Source organism: Miniopterus natalensis, chromosome 9, assembly GCF_054644295.1.
Source record: "Miniopterus natalensis isolate mMinNat1 chromosome 9, mMinNat1.hap1, whole genome shotgun sequence".
In the NCBI taxonomy this organism is placed as follows: Eukaryota; Metazoa; Chordata; class Mammalia; order Chiroptera; family Miniopteridae; genus Miniopterus; species Miniopterus natalensis.
Window position 1 is genome coordinate 22,903,339 of NC_142089.1, and position 17,197 is coordinate 22,920,535.

The following is a 17,197-nucleotide window of genomic DNA, read 5'->3' on the forward strand; positions in this document are numbered from 1 at the left end:
TCCCGGAGGACAGCTGAGCCCTCCTTCCGCGGCCGCCCCGCGCCCCGGGTGGATGGGGTGGGGGTGGGGGTGGGGGTGGGGGCTTGGCTTCCCAGCTCTCAGGTGAAGGGGCCCTGAAGCGGGGCTTGCGGGCTGCTGCGGGATCGCGGGGAGAGGGGAGGCCTGACGCCTTTTTTTCCAGGATGGTGAATCCCAAAGAGAAAATGAAAAGCTAGTCCCCCGCCCCCAAGCTAACCCGCTTTCCCCTGCGTTGCAAGGACCGTGGGGCCCTGAGCGGCGTCCCCTCCCTCGAACCCTAGGTGGCGAATGGACAGCTCCGCTACCAGCAGGAGCCTGCCTCCCGCCGGGCGCACGGTGGAGGCCCCGCCCCGCAGCTCTTCCCCACCGAGGCAGAAGGGCCCTCGAAGTCCGTGTGGAGACTACGCTCTCCTCGCCCGGCGGGGGACCCCGACCTGAGACACTCCCGGGGATTCTCTCTCAAGACCCGAGCTCTAGCTGGGCCCCCGAGAGCCAGCAGGGGGCGCGCACTGCCAGGTCCCACTTGCCAAGCTTGGGATGATTAGTTACAGGCTCTGAAGTGGCTGGATGGAGGGAAGGCAGAAGAGGAGCCTCAGAGTCAAAGACTCTTGGACCACCGTTCCGGAGTCTCAGGGATGGGGAGACCTTGGTGGAGAGGCCGGGATGCCACCCATCCCAAGGCACAGGCCAGGAAACAGACAAGGGGCATCTCCGTGTGAGCCTAGAAGCATGCACGGGTGGGTGGGAGCAGCAGGAGTAAACACTGGCTTAGCCTGGGGGGTGTCTGCCTGGGAGGGGGTACAAAATGGAGGGACCTGGACAGACTCTGCCATCCTGGGGGAAACCAACTAAACCTTGTGTGGGAGGAAGGGGGAAATAATAACAATAAAAAGTTTTAAGATTGGAGAAATATGTTTCCACTTGCCCTTCTCAAGGCCTAGTAGATTTATTCCATAGATGACCCCGGACTCTCTCTCATCCTGCCTGCCCTTTGGCAATGTGACTTTGACACTCCTGCCATCCAGAGGTGGAAGTGAATCTGAGCTGACCCAGTGTCTTGCTTTGACTAATAGAATGCTGTAAAAGTGATGTTATCCAGTTTCCAAGCTTAAGCCTTAAGAGGCCTTGCAGATTCCATTTTTGCCTTCTTGGGAGTCAGCTACTAGAAAAAGAAGACTGGACTGTCCTGCTGGAGAGTCCATGTGGTGAGGCAGAGTGGCCCTGGAGGATAAGTAGCCAGTGGAGAACAGTGGTTTCCCTGCTACTCTCAGCATCACATATGAGTGAGGTTGTCTCGGCTGATCCAGCCCCAGCTCAGCTCCAGTGGGATGCTGCTGGATGAGTGACGCCAGCCATGAAGCAGGAAAACCTCCCAGCTAAGCCCAGCCAACCCACAGAGTCATGAAAAAACAAACTGTTGTTTAAACACTAAGTTTTGGGGTGGCTTGTTACATGGCAATAAATAATGAAACTCTGGGAAGGGGTCATGTATTCTCAGGTGCCTCATGGAAGAGGAGGTCACTTAGGAAGAACTTATAGGGTGGTTACTTAAGTGGGAGTGAGCACCTGACGCAAAGGTGAGCCATCGCCATACTGTCCAGTGAACTTTGACTTGTGTGGCCTGGGTTTGAAAGTTGATCTGAGCCAGATTCCTCTTTTTCCGGAATTTGGAATTGGGAAACAGGGACTGGAAAATCAACCGCAAGTGTGGAAGCTGAGGTTGCTGTGAAATATACAGTTGGCTTCCAAGAGACCTGGTTGACCTTAGTGAGCTTCAAGCAGAATGAGCTGATGAGTGGATGAGATGGGAGATGTGCAGAAGGGAGCAGAGACCCCACAAAAGAGAAACCCAGCTGCCCTGAGAAGGAGCTGCCTCTGATCCTGACATTTTCCCAAGTCCCAGTTGAGGACCTGGCTATAGTGCCCATCTCTAAATTTACAGGAGATTCTCCACATCACTTTGACAAATGCCTCCCCCCCCCCAAAGTTGGTGGCTATTGGTGTTTTTTACTAGCAGTCTTTCCCACCGTAACTGGCCCTGCCTTCCTGGTCATAGGAGCAGACATGTGGCCTAGACCTCACCAACTGTAGAGCCCTATTTCCTCAGACACAGTGATTAAGCCAAGGAGGAGCATGTGGCCCCAGTTGGGCCAGTCTCCCATGCTCTTGTATAGGGTTGCTGGGAGATTTGGCTCTTTCTTCCCTGGGGTTATTAACTTGGGGCAATGTGATCTGGGAACCCATTTTCCTGTGAGACAGGTGAAACATCATGGGAGATGCCCAATGAGGCCACACAGAGAGAGAAGCAGAAGCATGGAGGGAAAAAGGGTGCAAAACTGAGTCTCTGGATCCAGCGGAGCCTGAACTTCCCAGTTACATGAGCCATTAAGCCTCCCTTTTTGCTTGAGCTTGTTTGAATTCATTTTGTTCACTTGCAACCCGAAGCCTCAACTACTCCAGTCCCCTTTACTGGGAGACTTGCATGTGCCCAGCTCAGCTCACAGGGAATCTCATGATGAACTGTGTACACATGAGGGGCCAATTGTCTGAGGTTTGGGAGGGCTTCACAGAGGAGATCACTCAGACAGGAGAATGAATGGGTGGCCAAGAGAGGGGCAATGGCTTGTGTACAGGCACAGAAGCCTAAGAGATCCCTCAGGGAAATGGGGGACAATACAGGGTGTCTCAAACGCAGGGAGAAGGAGGGGGAGGCAAGGGAAAAACAGGCTTTTGAAGTCAGCAGATGGAAGATCATGCAGGGCATTGGGGGACTTTTACGGAGTTTATGATACTGAGGACGGGGAGACTTTGAAGAGTTGACATGGTCAGATTTGTGCTTTAGGGAGATCACCCCTGTTTCTTTGGGGCAGATAGATGGCACAGAGAGCAAGCCTTAAAGCAGGAGGTGGACTAACCTGGGCTAGAGATGATGAGGGCCTAGGGGAACGTTTTTAGGAGATGGTAACCCAGGACCTGTGCACTCTAAGACAGGCAGGAGACAGGACTCCCCATCCCCCCAGTGTAGCTTCAGCTGGGAATAGCAGCCCCAAGTTCTCAGACTTCTGAGTCACCTCCTTAGGTTCATGATTGCCCTGAGGCCAGGTCAGCCTCCTTCCTCCGTCCTAATTGCTTCCTGCCAAGGCAGCTGGCCCCCTCTGAGTGACCTTGAGAAAGCCCTTGTAAAAGCAATTGAGCGTTTCAGAAGGAAGCAGGCACCGACAGCTGCTGCTGCCCCCAACCCCCTGCAGGGAACAATGCCTCTCTGACTGTTGAGGGGTCTTCTGAGAGGAACATTTCACTGCCAACTCCCATCCCCAACCCTTACCATATTTGGGTCCGTGTAGGGGTCTCAGGGCTCTGGGCTGGGCTCCTAAGAATGGTATAACACACAGGTTATGCACTACAGGACCTCTGACCAGCAGAGCACGTGGGGGCTGAAATCCTGGCCACGCTCCACTTGTCAAATTGCATCATGACAAGGCTGTGTTTGTTCAGAAGAAGGGGCCTATTTTTCTGATTAGCCCAAAGGTGCCATCCACTGGTCAGGCTGCATACTTATGGGGATGCTTCCACTCAGAGGGGGCTCCTTTTCTAATTAGTACAGGGGACCCCCCTTTGGACCATTGTAATCCTGGCTCATGGTCTTCTTCCCCATTGCCCACTATTATTTGGGCTTTTATGATGCCTTCCGCTGGACAGAGGGAGAAACTAAACTCCACTATGTACTGCCACTAGCTCCCTCCTGGGGGGACTGCTTTGCCCACAGACCCCCCCCATATCAGCATCCAGTCTGGCCATAGATAATTAGACCACGGAGTCCTACCAGAAGCTAAGCTGAACCAATAAGATTCTTTTGTTTGAGAACTGGAACTAAGAAACACAGAGGGGCATTGTCATTGCTGGTGAGTCTTGATACAAAATTAGGATGCAGTCACTTTGTGCAGGGAAACCAAGCAAGTCTGAAGCAAAACCAAGGAAAAGAGCACAGATGCAAATATTGCCAAGGGATGAGAGCCTGTGAGGCCCAGAGACGAGAAAGAGAGAGGCCCACTCTTAGTTCTAGTTCACGTAAGGCCCAGTCATTCTTGATTTTCCATCTTTAGGGTCCCTTGTAATCTGCTCACCCCTTCCTTTGAACTATCGAGTGGGTCTGGCTCCATGTAATCAGAGTTCTTGCAGAACAAAGACTTCAGTTCTAGGAGTTGCTGAGGGACTCTCATGGTGTGAGCTTCCCCTCTTTCCCCTCACCCCAGCCCTATCCCAGCTTAGAGAAGAGCAGGGACCCTCGGCATAGTCACACCTTTTATTCACTGTCAGTGAAAAAAACACACACCACACAGCACAGGGTTGAACAGTGAGGACAGCCACTGTGGGCACAGCCAGGAGCAGCACATCTGTAGGGGACAGGGGCCACAGTGGTGAATGGGTTGGGAGCCCCCCCTGTGCCACTCATCTCCCCCCACTGCCCCAGGCCTCAACACTCCCAGAGCCTCGACCAAGCAGGAAGGGCCCACCCTGGGAGGCCTGGTCCTGCCCCTACATTCTGGCAAAGGTCAAAGAAAACTTTGAAAATTTCAGAAAGAAAATCCCATATATTTGAGGATTTGAACTTTTTTTTCAAAACTGATGAATAAAATATGTAGGAAATATATTCTTGCCCCCACAATGAGCTCTATAGTCAGCACAAAGCCTCGCCCAGGGTAGGTCTTCAGGAAATATTTGTTGCTTTAATAATTTTTTGTGTAAAAATATTTACAGTGTCAGCTTACTACCTTGCCTAAAACCCCCAGCTTATTCTCTCTATTTCCTTTCTCTCCCCTCCCCTCCTCTCTCTCTGTGCAGCACAATGAATTTCTACCTCTAGGGACTCTGTCATTGTCAGGAAAAGATAAAGTGCCTTTGCTTATGGGCTTCCTTTTTCTTAGTTTTTGACTTAAGATAAATTATGTAATCCTGGCTACAGCTCAAAGGGCTGGAGTGGCCATCTGAAATAGCCCTTGCTGATGATTTTTGGAGATAAAGAGGAGCTCATCAACTAGACAAAATGTTGAATAAGGGACAGAATACAGTTGGAAGACAGATTTGGAATCTTGCCATTCAGAGTTGCTGCAGGAAGATACAGAACTTCAAAGGAGAGTTTGGATATATCAGTGTTGTAACTGTCTGTGTATTTTTGAGTCTATGCAAGTCATACTTCAATCTCTGCTAACCTTGTGCCCTGTGACGAGTCCCTCTCAGCTGATGCAGAAATGAGAGGACTGCCTCTCTTCTCACAGCAGGGCCAGTGCTCTACCACAGGAGCTCCTAAGCACTGTCCTTGGGACATCAGGAACATGTAGGAGCAACGCCTGGCCTGCCTATGGCTCCTCCCATTAGCAAGATGGTGGTCCTGGTCTCTGGCCTGAAATTTTGTGTTCAACACTGTTGGACTGTATGAGAATCTTTGGCCTGACCAGCAAATATCAGCCACGGTTATGTGTCCAACAGCTTGGAATGATCAAACGTGCCCTCACAGGGAGCACTTACCTACAAGCTAGGAAAAAACAAAAACAGTTCCCTCAGGGAGGAAAATGATAGTAAAGACAGTGCAAGATGCTTCCAGGGTTCTGAGTCAGAGGCCTCCTAGGACAGCATTGATTTGTTAGCAGAGCTGCCCGGAAACAGAAAACAAGATGCTTGAGAATGTGAAGACTTCAACCAAGCTCCTGTTTCTTTTTGGAAGACCACAGCCTCAGAAACTTCTTAGCAGGAAGCTTGTAAAAGACCAAAACCAACTTAGCTTGCCCCGCAGTAAACCTCTGTACAACTCTGAGTCAAATAAATGAGCAGGAGAGAGACTCTGAAGGGAAGAAATCTGTTTAGAGCCTTGGGTTCAAGTCTTGGCACTGTGTCACCTCCTGATTGTGTGTTTTTGCACAAGAGACTCCCTTCTCTATGCCTCAGTCTCCAAGTCTGGAGAAAGGAAATGAAAATCCCCACTTCCCAAGGCTGTGAGTATAGAATGAGATGGGGTACATGGCAAGCCTTGGAAAGCCATGAAGTTCTGTGTGATTGGGAGTTGGGTTAGATTCAACGTTTGGGGGATAGGAACCCCACTTTGTAAAAAGCCTTCCATTGGAAGTGTCAGCTGAGCCCGGCTGTTGAGTATCTGTATCTGTGGTGCTGACTGACAGCACAAGACACACCTAATGGCCAGCTCCTGAGAGCAATGGAACATCCTTTGAGGCATTACTGGATAAAGGCCTACTGGTTACTGCCTGAGGATATGAATTCCCCAGCCTCACCACATGGCTGGTCATAGGCAGGATAGAAAGAGGTGGCAACCCAGTGGCCTTGCTACCTCTGACAGCAGCAAGAAGGAAGGCCCAATAGAGTTTGGGACCTAAAGTCCGCATCCCCAAGAGTTTCCACCCTCAGAGAGGGAGAACAGGTGGACACTCAGAAGTAAAATACATGCTGCATTGCTTTCCTGCAGATACAACCCGCACCCCCCCCAACTCAGCAACTGTTCCCTGTTCCCACCCTGGGCTGAGAGCACCTGTGTACTACACTGTTTTCACCAGTGGTTCAAGAGGAAATCAACCATCACTGCACATCAAAGCTAATCACAAGTACAGGAAAAGGTAAAGTGAAAGACTTGAAGGTGCAAGATGAATTTTCTAGCAGTCAAAGCATGCAGCTGTATAGCTCATGGACCCAAACCGGAGAGCAGGTATTGGAAAGCAAAGCCAGTGCACTTAGAAGATGATGAATTACCTGCCAGATTTAGGATTTGGGGTTAAAAAAAGCTTTTCAGATCAGCATGCCCAGGACATTTTTCGGCATTTGGTCCATAAACACAGCCTGGCAGCCTAAACAGTAGCCAGGTGGTCCTTGTCTTCCAGCTCCTTCTGCTTCTGTAGCAGTGGAAGAACAACTCCATCCTTGAAACTAGAGCAAATCCAGAAAGGAACTACCAAGATGTGGAAATACAGTCTCACTCACGGCAAACCTTGTTATTGTGTTTCTAAAGTCAGCACCTAACCTAACCGGCGTAAGTGTACAATGGAGTTGCTCATTGAATTGAAAAAGATTAGCAAAAAGGAAGGAAGCTGCTGATGGTGACAGCTCAGGATTTAGACTGATAAGGAAAAGTTTTCTGGTGAGTTTGGTGGTATTTTCCCTCTTTTTTCCCCCTCAGCTCTTTTTCCCCCCATGAAAATGAGCATTTCTATACTTATTTGATCATTTTACAAGAAATTGAGTAAATATAAAGTATGTTTTAATATCCTAAACTAATAAAATTACTTTAGCTCCTTTTAAGGGTACTAAAAAAATAAGTATTACATAAATTCCAATTTTTCTTAAAACTTCCACTCACATGGTTCCTAGACTTCCAAACACTTCATTTACCCTTCTACAGCTCTGCGTAGAACTGAGTGGAAAGACTGACTTGTTCCTCTCAAACCAACCAGCCTTATTGGTGGCACCTTCTGCTCAGCTGTGTTCGATGTCCCCATCTGAGACTCTGACCACTGGAAGTCTGCCTCACTACTCTATGAGCTTCCAGGGGGCCCAGAATGTGTCTTGTAGATGACCACATCCTTAGCACCTAGAGGTGCCTGACATTGAACAGGTGCTCAATAAATACTAGCTGAAGAGAAGACCGAACAAGTGCTTCAAAGACAGGGGCCAGAAGGGCCAGGGAGAGTCAAGGGAATAGGGCAGAGACCGCCCTTAAGGGATCTGGGTCCCCAGCAAAGGACACACCCAATTTGGCCCTTTAACTGGGGTATGTGGGACCACATCCTATAAAGTATAATCCCAGGAAGAACAGACTTTCAAAGCAGAACTCCAGCCTCCCTCCTTAACCCTGCCTGTAGGGACAAAAGACAACTCCCCTATGCCCAGTGATGTTAGCTCTGGGCCAAGACTGGGGGTGGCACTAGACCACAGGGTACCTGAGGATCTGTCTCTTTTCCAGGGTGAGGTGGTCCCTCAAGGATCTTGATTAAGGGGAGCAAGGGCTTGGGCAGAGGGGTGGGTGGGCCAGAGAGTGAGGCTAGAGTACCCCTCCCCCCGGGGAAGGGCCAGCCAGGGAGCTCATGGGGTTGGGAAGCGGCCACGCTCCTCCTGGCCAGGGTCCCTGCCCCTCAACCAGCCTTTCCTCTCTACTTCTGCATGTCACACTGCAGCAGCAGCACAATGGATGGGTCACTCTTGGCCGCCTCCTTGAACTCCTCCAGGGTAATCTGGTCATCCTTATCTTGGTCCATCTTCTTGAAGATCTTGTCCACGCGCTGCTGGGGCGTGAGCCCGTCCTGGTTCATGCGCATCATGATCACGGTGCCCACCATCTTGTAGATAGCCTGGTGAGGCACAGGGGGCAGGGAGGATTGGGGGTGAGTGACAGGGGTCTAGACATGGGCAGGGAGAACACTGGGAAACAGCGAGGATGCTGGAAGGTGACATATGGTCATTAAGACTGGCTATTAATGAGCATGTCACACTAACATGTCTAAAACCCAACCCTTCACCTCCAACCTGCTCCTCCCCAGGCATTTCCTGTCTTGGGAAATAGCTAATTCATTCTTCTAGCTGTTCAGACCAAAAACCTTGACGCCATTCTTGACTCTCCTTCTCTCACACCCGCATCCAGTCCTTCAACAAATCTCCTCAACCCTAATTTTGCAATAAATCCCATATCCAACCACTTCCACTGACTGTTCCTCCATGGCTGTCACCTCCATCAGCTCCTGACTGGGCTGCTGTGGAAGTCTCCTAACTGTCTCCTTGCTTCTGATGCCCTCCCACGACACCCCACCCCTTCTTTTCTCCACACAGATAAGAGAGGGCCCTTATTGGCTTCCCATCTCCCTCAGAATAAAGTCAAGTCTCTACACCAGACTAGGAGACACTAAGTGACTGGACTCCTGGCTACCTATCTGACCCCTTTCCTGCCACTCCACCCCCACCCCCACCCCACTCCACCCCTCCCCTCCCCTCCCCTCTCTCTACCACCCTGGCCTCCCAACCACTCCTTGAACACAGCAAACACAATCTAACCTCAGGGTCTTTGCATTTACTGTTCCCTGTGCATAGAACACTCTTCCCCCAGCAGCTAGGAGGTTAGCTCCCTCACCTCGCTTAGGTCGCTGCTCACATTTCACCTCACAAAATTGCTTTTCTTCCATTGCTCTCTCTCCCCTTTGCTTTGCTTATCTTCTTCGTAACACTTATGGCCTGACATAGCATAGTTTTTTCTGTTGTTTTAAATTTTTCTCACTAGAAAAAAATGTCCCGTGAAAGCAGGAACTTTGAACAGTGCCTGGCCTGGGGCAGGCGCTCAATATGTATTTGTTGAAAGAATAACGTGCTAGGAGGACTTGGCTCTGGAGCCAGACTCCCTGGATTTGAATCATGAACTGCCACTTGTTACATGTCCTCCTTGTAAAATGGGGTTTCTGACAGTACGTAGCCCCTAGGTTTGTTGGGTAAAACATTTAGCACAAGGCCCGTCCAACACCCAGCACCCAACCCATGCAAGTTAGCCACTGGATCCTGGGAGGCGGGGTGGGGGACAGGTGGGTGCGGCGAGGTCGTGGCAGGAGAAGCGGGTGCCAGGGAAGACAGGGGGCGCACCACCCCAGCACATTCGTGACCCTCGGAGCCGCCCCAGCGCACCTCGATGATCTCCAGCATCTCCAGGCGCGTGATGCGCCCGTCGCCGTCCAGGTCATACATCTCAAACGCCCAGTTGAGTTTCTGCTCGAAGCTGCCTCGGGAAGTGACCGAAAGGGCGCAGATGAACTCCCGGAAGTCGATCGTGCCGTCGCCGTTCTTGTCGAAGGTGCGGAAAGCGTGCTGCGCAAACTTGGAGGCATCGCCGTAGGGGAAGAACTGAGGAGGAGACCCGAGGGGTTGGGGCGCAGCGACAGTCCCGCCTCCCGTCCCGCCCATCCCCTCCCCGGAGATGCCTGGCCCCGCCCCTGCCCATTTGCCCCACCCGCTGCGGTGCCTGGTCCCGCCCCCTGGGACGCCCGGGCCCGCCCCTGCCCATTTGCCCACCCGCTGCGGTGCCTGGCCCCGCCCCCTGGGACGCCCGGGCCCGCCCCTGCCCATTTGCCCTACCCGCTGCGGTGCCTGGCCCCGCCCCCTGGGACGCCCGGGCCCGCCCACCCGGGCCCGCCCACCTTGATGTAGAGCTGCTGGAACTCCTCCAGGTTGAGGATGCCGCTGGGGCAGTCCTTGAGGAAGCCCTTGTACCACTGCTTCAGCTCCTGCTCGCTGAACTCGGTGTTCTGAACCAGGTCCTCCAGCACCTCTGGGGCCAGCTTGCTGTTGGTCTTCCCCATGGCGGGCCTGGGGGACAGACGCAAGGCCCTCCCCTCAGTAACGGCCCTCCAAGTCCCCATAAAACAGGGTTCCCTTTCTCCACAACAGCTCCCTCCCATAACAAACCCACACTCCCACAGCCAGGATCCGTCCTTCCACAGCTGGGTGAGTATCCCTCCTCTCACCACCGCCCTCAAGAAGCCCCACCTTCCTACAGCTGAGCTCTATTCTTCATTTCCTCCCTTCCCAGAGGAGCTCCCACCTCCCCTTTCGCCCCTCCCCCAACACAGGGAAGGCCCCTTCCCCTCATTACCCTCCTCCATAAAAGGGCCTCTCCAGCAGGCCCCTCCTCTCTGCTCCTGCAGGTTTCCTCCCCTGGCACCCAGGATCTCCAGCCTTTCAGGTCTCAGCTCTCCTCCTTTCCACTGACGGGTTCTGCACGCCACAATCTTCATCCCCTCTGCCCGTTCACACCTCCCATAGCTCCCGCACCCACAGAAGAGAGTCTTAATTCTCTCCGTCTTATTCGGAGCTTTCACATTCAGCCCCACCTGCCTCTTCAGATTCCTCTCCTACAAGGGACCCAAGACAAGTTCCTCCTGTCCGCCCCCCCCCCCCATACCATTTCCCAAGTTCTTCTTCAAGGCTTTCCAGGCCATCCCAGCAGGAAGCTTCTCTCCCTCATTCTTCTGTACAAATAGAAGTCCTAGCTGGTAGCATTGATGACCCTGATCACATCCTGTCTTTCCTTAGGTCATTCATTCCCTGAGTACTTACTGAGATTGACTGTGTACTAGGCCCTGTGCTAGTCATGGGGATAAAGTAGATATGAACCAACCTTCAGTAACTCAAAATAAGGTCAAAGAGGTAGGTAGCTGGTTGTAACTCCTTCAATCTATGCCAAGGAGTTTGGCCTTTATCTGGAGGGGTTTTAAAGCAAGGGCTAGGAAGATAGCATTCGTTTCACAACCCTTACAGAATGCTTGCAATATGGCAGGTCCTGAACTGGGTGCTGGGAGCCCGGGGAGAAGGAATGTGTTTTAGAATTTTTCCTTTGGCCACAGTGTGCAAGATGACCTGGGTGTGGGGAGGTAGGGAGAGCAGAGGGGCCGCTGCATAGTTCAGGTGAGAGATCATGACACTAGGGTAAGGGTTATGAAGAGATGGGGATGGACTGAGAGCTGTTAGGCATGGGTGTTGGCAAGACTTGGTGACTGAATGAATGTGGGGTGAGAGGGGCAGAGTTTAGGCAGATGTTAAGATTTGGCGTTGAGTGGATGGAGGTTGTGTTGCTGAGAAGCAAGTTTGGGGCAGATGAAGAGTCAGTCCTCAGCTGGAACATGAGCCCTCAGGTAGCGTGTGCCAGAAGTGTTTGCAGAACAGGGTACAGCCCTCTCCAGGAAGCCTGGCCAGAGTGATACCCCACCAGGCCCTGGGTAGACACTCCTGTCTGAATTCTATGGGAGAGGTGTCCCTCCAGAGCTTGAGTACATGGCCTGGGAGGTGACTTGGATCTGCCTGGAGTCTTTGGAAGGGCACCAGACTCCAACCCCAGGGTAGCCTGTCATGAAGATACTCTGGAAAAGGAAGCCCTCAGGCCAGAAGAAAGAATGCCACTTTTACAGCCCACCCCAGGCCAGTGTGGCTTCTAATCCTTACTGCTGGGAGCATCATAGAAATTGGTCTGTTCCATGTCCCGTCCCTTGCTGCCTGACTTTGAGTTAGTTACAGGACCTCTCTGGGCCTCAGATTTCTCCCAAGGGCCATGAGGAAGATCAAAGAGCAGTCAGAGTAGCTACATCCTTCTCCACCTACCACCCTCAGAGAATGAGGGATCCTGTATGCCCCCAGGAGAAGCCAGGGAGCGGGATACATGCCTTCTTCAGTACCCTAGAGCTGTGGGGTTCAAAACAGCTGACTGGGACCAGAGTCAAAGACGCCTCTGGAACACCAGGGGCAGAAGGAGGCAGGCTCCAAACCCAGTTGCCCCTTCCTCAAGTCCAAAGCACACTGAAGACTCAGGGTACAGTTCAAGAAGCTGGAGAACCCAGGGGTGGAGGCATCTAGTGGGGGAGGCAGAGCCTCTCCCGCTGTCTCCTGTGGAATGCGCCTGAGTGTCTGCGTCAGGTGCAGGGTGTGGGTGGGAACATGTCACCGTATGAGATCGCAAATCTGGCAGAGCTCACAGTCTGTGTGTGTTATAGTGTCTGTGTGGCTCTCACCTTTTGCCCCTTTTCTCCTCCCTCCCACAATTCTGTCTCCTGGCACCGTAGCTGTTCCTGGCACCCATTTGGTCCCATGCCCACTAAGGACTATATGTCCCCCTTCACTTCTCCTTATTCCCTCTGGTGCTCTTAGACAGGCAGGTCAAAGCTGGCAGTGCCCCCTTAAGGTCATCCCCTTATGTTAGTGAAAACCCAGAGAGGGGAGAAAACTAGCTCAGAGCTATACAGCAGGTCACTGGAAGAGCCCAGATGAGCACCTAAGTTGAATCCATGCTCCTGCCTGAACCACCCCCTCCAAATCATGGCCACTCCTGTCCAATACAAGCCTTCCCCACTCCTACCTGCCTTTCGGGAAAATCATAGCTCTGATCTCCCTCTTAGCCTCAGTGGGACCATCTTGCTGAGCTCCTGGTCACGGTGTCTGACACCCAGGAAATATCCACCCCTTAGGGTATCCCACCAGCACCTCTAACCCAGCACACCTCCAACCAGGCTCATCTTCAGCCTGTGGCCTTCCTCTCTCCATCACCCCTTCCTCCCCGCTTGTCCCAGGAGGAAATGCCATTTTAGTTAGCTTTAGTGTTCCCCTCTCCCTTTTCCCTAGGTCCAACTTGCCACCAAGTCCTATTGTTCCTCCTTTTGAAGTGCTCCTGGAACCTTCACTGCATCCTTTTCCTCCCCATAGTTAGGGCCAGGGGCACAGCCCAGGGGGCTAAAATCCATCTGGGGCACTGCTGGGCAAGCCATGCCTGTGGGCTCAACTGACTCAGAGGAAGTGCTTTTCTTCTGATTCCTCTCTTCTGAGGGAATGTCTTTTCTGGCTTTGCCCAGAAGTACAGTATAGGCTAGAGGTGGCCATGACCATGGGCCTCCTCAAACTCCAGAATCCTCTAGAATCTGTTGTCAAGGTGCCCACCAGTCTAGCCTCATCTCCCACTGCTCCCCTCACAACTATATACACCTTTCAAGCCAAGCTTCTCACAACCAGAACCTACCTCATCTATTGCTTAGCTGTTTTCCTCTCCCCTGATTTCCTTCCTTGTCTCCTGGACTCGTACAGCTATAATCAGTCTGCAGGCCTGGCTGAAGCCCCCTTCCCTTTTTTTTCTTCAAATCCTCATTTGAGGATATTTTTTCCATTGCTTTTCAGGGAGAGTGGAAGGGAGAGAGAGAGAAACATCAATGTGAAAGAGACACATTGATTGGTTGCCTCCCGCACACACCCTGACCAGGGCCAGGGATCGAGCCTGCAACCAAAATACGTGTCCTTGGCCACAACTGAACTCAGGATCCTTCAGTCCACAGGCCGACGCTCTAACCACTGAGCCAAACCAGCAAGGGCCAAAGCCCCCTTCCTTATGATCAGCCTCTACCCACCCGGACAGTGGACACTCGGCAGCATGGGGGCAGCATTTGGGGCATGAGTAGGCCCTGTGAAGCTGTGGAGTTGAGCCCCACAAGTATGTGGACCTAAGAGCTCTCTGACCCTCACCTGGTGCTCTAGAATTCTAGAACGGAGCTTGATTGGAAGAGGCCTTCACATTAAACCCTTCCCTGAGCCAGGAAAAGTTCTCCAGGCCTTTTTGCTCAATGGCAAAGAGCTTATCCCCTCCCAATATAACCCAATCCACTTTGGAGAGGCTCAGAGAGTGAGAGAAGTGCTTTTCCCATTGTTCCTAAGTTTGCCCTCTTATAGCTGCCCCACACAGGTTCCTGCTCTGTCCCTCTGTGGCTGTACCTAACTGCCCTGCAGAGACCTAGGGGTGTTGCCTGGAACCCAGCAATGTTCAGTGAAAGTCCCTTGGTGGATTACATGAGAGGGGGAAAAACTCCTCCTTCCTCCATAGAACGGCCTCAAGCTGTTTTGTCTGTTTTCTCCTGCCATTGCACCAACTTCAGAGATAATGGAAGCCAGACCTGGCGAAAGGAAGGGTTCACTAAGGTAAAGTAGAGGCCATCAGCAGCAAGGCAAAGGCCAGAACGCACTGGGGGCATGTTCTGATGGCACTGTAGCCCTGCTGATCGTGAGCAGGCTCCTCAGCTTACCTCTTGTGGGCTGCCCTCCAGCTTTGAAGGAGCTGGCATAGGGCCATATACAAAGCCACTGCCCTCTGTGCCCAGAGGCTTCTTCCAGAGGGCAGAGCTCAGGGTTGTGGGCTTTAGATGGGGAGGTGGCAGTGAGGGTGGGAGGGACTGAGGGATGCAATAATCCCACACCCTCACCCAGCTCCAGAGAAGCTGGTGCTGAGACGGTTGCCATAGTGACAACAGCTCCCTGGTCAGGAGATTTTTTCTCTTTCCTCTCCTTCCTTTGCTCTTCTCCAAGCTTATCAAGTCTTCTCCCTCTCCTTATTAATGAGAGGCAGGGGGTGAAAAACAAAGAGTGGACTCTGTTGACCTCTATTTTGGAGCCGTCCATGCCATGTGGCCTGCTGGTCTAGGAGAGACTCCTAACAGAGGAGAAGGGGCCCAGGCCTGGGGAGGGGGTGGCCTGGACCTAGGCCTGGGTAAGAAGCAATGTCCCTTCACTGAGGACTAAAGCCCCCCCCCCAGGCCTCCTCTCTGAAACATCCTCATGGTTCAGGGGTAGAGAGAAAGGGTCCTGTTTTCTCATAATCAGCCATAGAACCAGAACCAGAGTGTGTCATTGTTGGAAGGCTGTTCAAGAAAACCTCATCCATCCACCCTCAGTCCTGACCCCTACCCCACTTCATGAAGGATCAGACAGGGAAGTGACTTGGCCAAAGTCAGGCAGCACGAGGCAAAGGCAAGATATGAACCCAGCTCTTCTGCCCTCCAGGCTCAGGCCGCCTTAGGGGAAGGAGCAACGCAGTCCACATGGAGCTTTGGCACAGTCCCTGCAGAGCCGCAGGAAGACAGGAACTCAGAGGGAGTGACTGGGCACAAGAAGGCCAGAGAGGGTACAAATTAGAAAGATCTGAGAGGAAGAATGTGAGGACTTGGTGCTTTGGCTGTAAGGGGTGAGGGAATGGAGGAGGCTGGGACCCTAGCAGCAGTGACTGGCAGGTATGGGTGGGCTGCTGGGGTGTGGAGTCCCTGGCTCATCCTCTAAACAGGATGAGAGGCCAACATGGGGCCTCTGCTAGCTCTGAGAGCTTGGCGAGGGGGCGCTGCTGAGAGAGTGTTGAGAAGAGAAGGGCGGAAGGGGGCTGGGTTTTTTTGAGGGGGAGGAGCTGAGCTGCTGGTGGGGCTGGGTGATGTGGGTGGAGGCTATCTATGGAGGTGGGAGGTTGCCATGGGACTGGGTGGGCTACCTATCTCCAAAGGAGGGAGGTTGACTGTTGCCTCCTGTAGTATCAACAACACCGCACCCTCAGGGGTGTGCGCGCGCGCGCGCGTGTGTGTGTGTGTGTGTGTGTGTGTGTGTGTGTGTGTGTGTTGGGGGCCAGAGTAGTGGTTGTTTTCACCTGAACTGTGGGTAAGAAAGCAGCTCTGCCTCTTATCCTGGGACCATGGGGCCTGGACTTGGGTCGGGGTCGCCCCTCCAAACGCTGCCGCCTATGGCAGAACCTGGGGTCAGGGAAATGAATCAGAGAGGGCAGGAGATGAGGATGGGAGTGGGGAGTGGGGAGTGGAGAGTGGAGGGGGAGGGAACAAGAGCCTCCGCCCAGCCCCGCCCGAGTTACCTGAGGCCGCTCGCCGGATCGCTGGATGGCTCCGAGCCTCAGCCGGCCTCGGGGACCAAGACTGGCTCGCGGGTTGGCGGCCAGGTTCTCCAAGACCCGCGCCGGAGCCGCCTCCCAGCTCTTGTATCACTATGTGTCTCTCCGAGGCGACCAGATTTGCATAAGCCCCACCTCACGCCGGGCAGACTTAGCGTTGATTGGCTCCGCCCGGGCGGAGTGGCAGGCGGGGTTTCAGGTGGGGACCCTGTGCCAGGGAGGCCCTGCTGCAGGAGCGCGCCCCGCCCGCCCGTGCTGACCTTCCCGGATTCGCTAGGGGGAGGGCTGTACCCCCACCTGCACCCCGCCCTGAGGCTCAGAGCCCCGGCCCGCAACCTGGGGTGAAAAGTGTCGACGATTGAAGTGAATTCGCAAAAACAACCGCACTGTTGCTATGGAAACGGGAAAGCCACAGCCGAGTCTCTAAACCTTCCCTTCCCGGGCCCCAGCGGGGGTGGGGATGGAAGAAGGGATGAGTCACAATATGTGACCCCCTCTATATCCCACCCGAATTTGGAAGAAGGAGCCTAGGAGCTGAGTGGGGGAAGGAAGAGATGGGGTGGCCAGCAGCTCGCGCCTTGGCATCACCCCTCCAACACACCCACTCCCCTCACACCGTGGAACGGAAAGGAGGGTGGGCAGGCGCGGAGAGCACAGCACGAATGGCGAAGTACCCAACCTTTCTCTGGCCCCACACTGGTCGCGGGCTCCCTAGAGTCCCTGATTCCAAGCCCTGCCCAGACAGCCTTCTTATATCTCACGGAACACTCCCCCCCCAAAGACCTTGCGGGATCTCCCCGAGAAGGATCCCTCTGTCTATCCCATAGGCCCCTCCATCCCCACCCTCCCGTCTTCCCGTCCCGAAGTCGGAGCCGGTCCCCAGCCGCCGCCAGTCTCCGGCCTCGGATGTTGACACAAACCCAAGGCGGTTTACACTGAGCGGGTCTGGAAGGTTTC

The 17,197-nt window shown here is 53.3% G+C and overlaps 1 protein-coding gene across 1 annotated transcript; it reads right to left on the minus strand.

Annotated features, from left to right (window-relative positions):
• Nucleotides 1-6,625: 6,625 nt before the first annotated feature.
• On the minus strand, nt 6,626-16,272 carry HPCAL4 (hippocalcin like 4). Its single transcript, XM_016218879.2, has 4 exons — nt 16,205-16,272; nt 10,191-10,359; nt 9,682-9,897; nt 6,626-8,366 (listed from the first exon to the last, which is right to left on the minus strand). The coding sequence occupies exons 2-4, from the start codon at nt 10,350-10,352 to the stop codon at nt 8,169-8,171; spliced, it is 576 nt and encodes a 191-aa protein (XP_016074365.1). The 5' UTR covers nt 10,353-10,359; nt 16,205-16,272; the 3' UTR covers nt 6,626-8,168.
• Nucleotides 16,273-17,197: the final 925 nt, after the last annotated feature.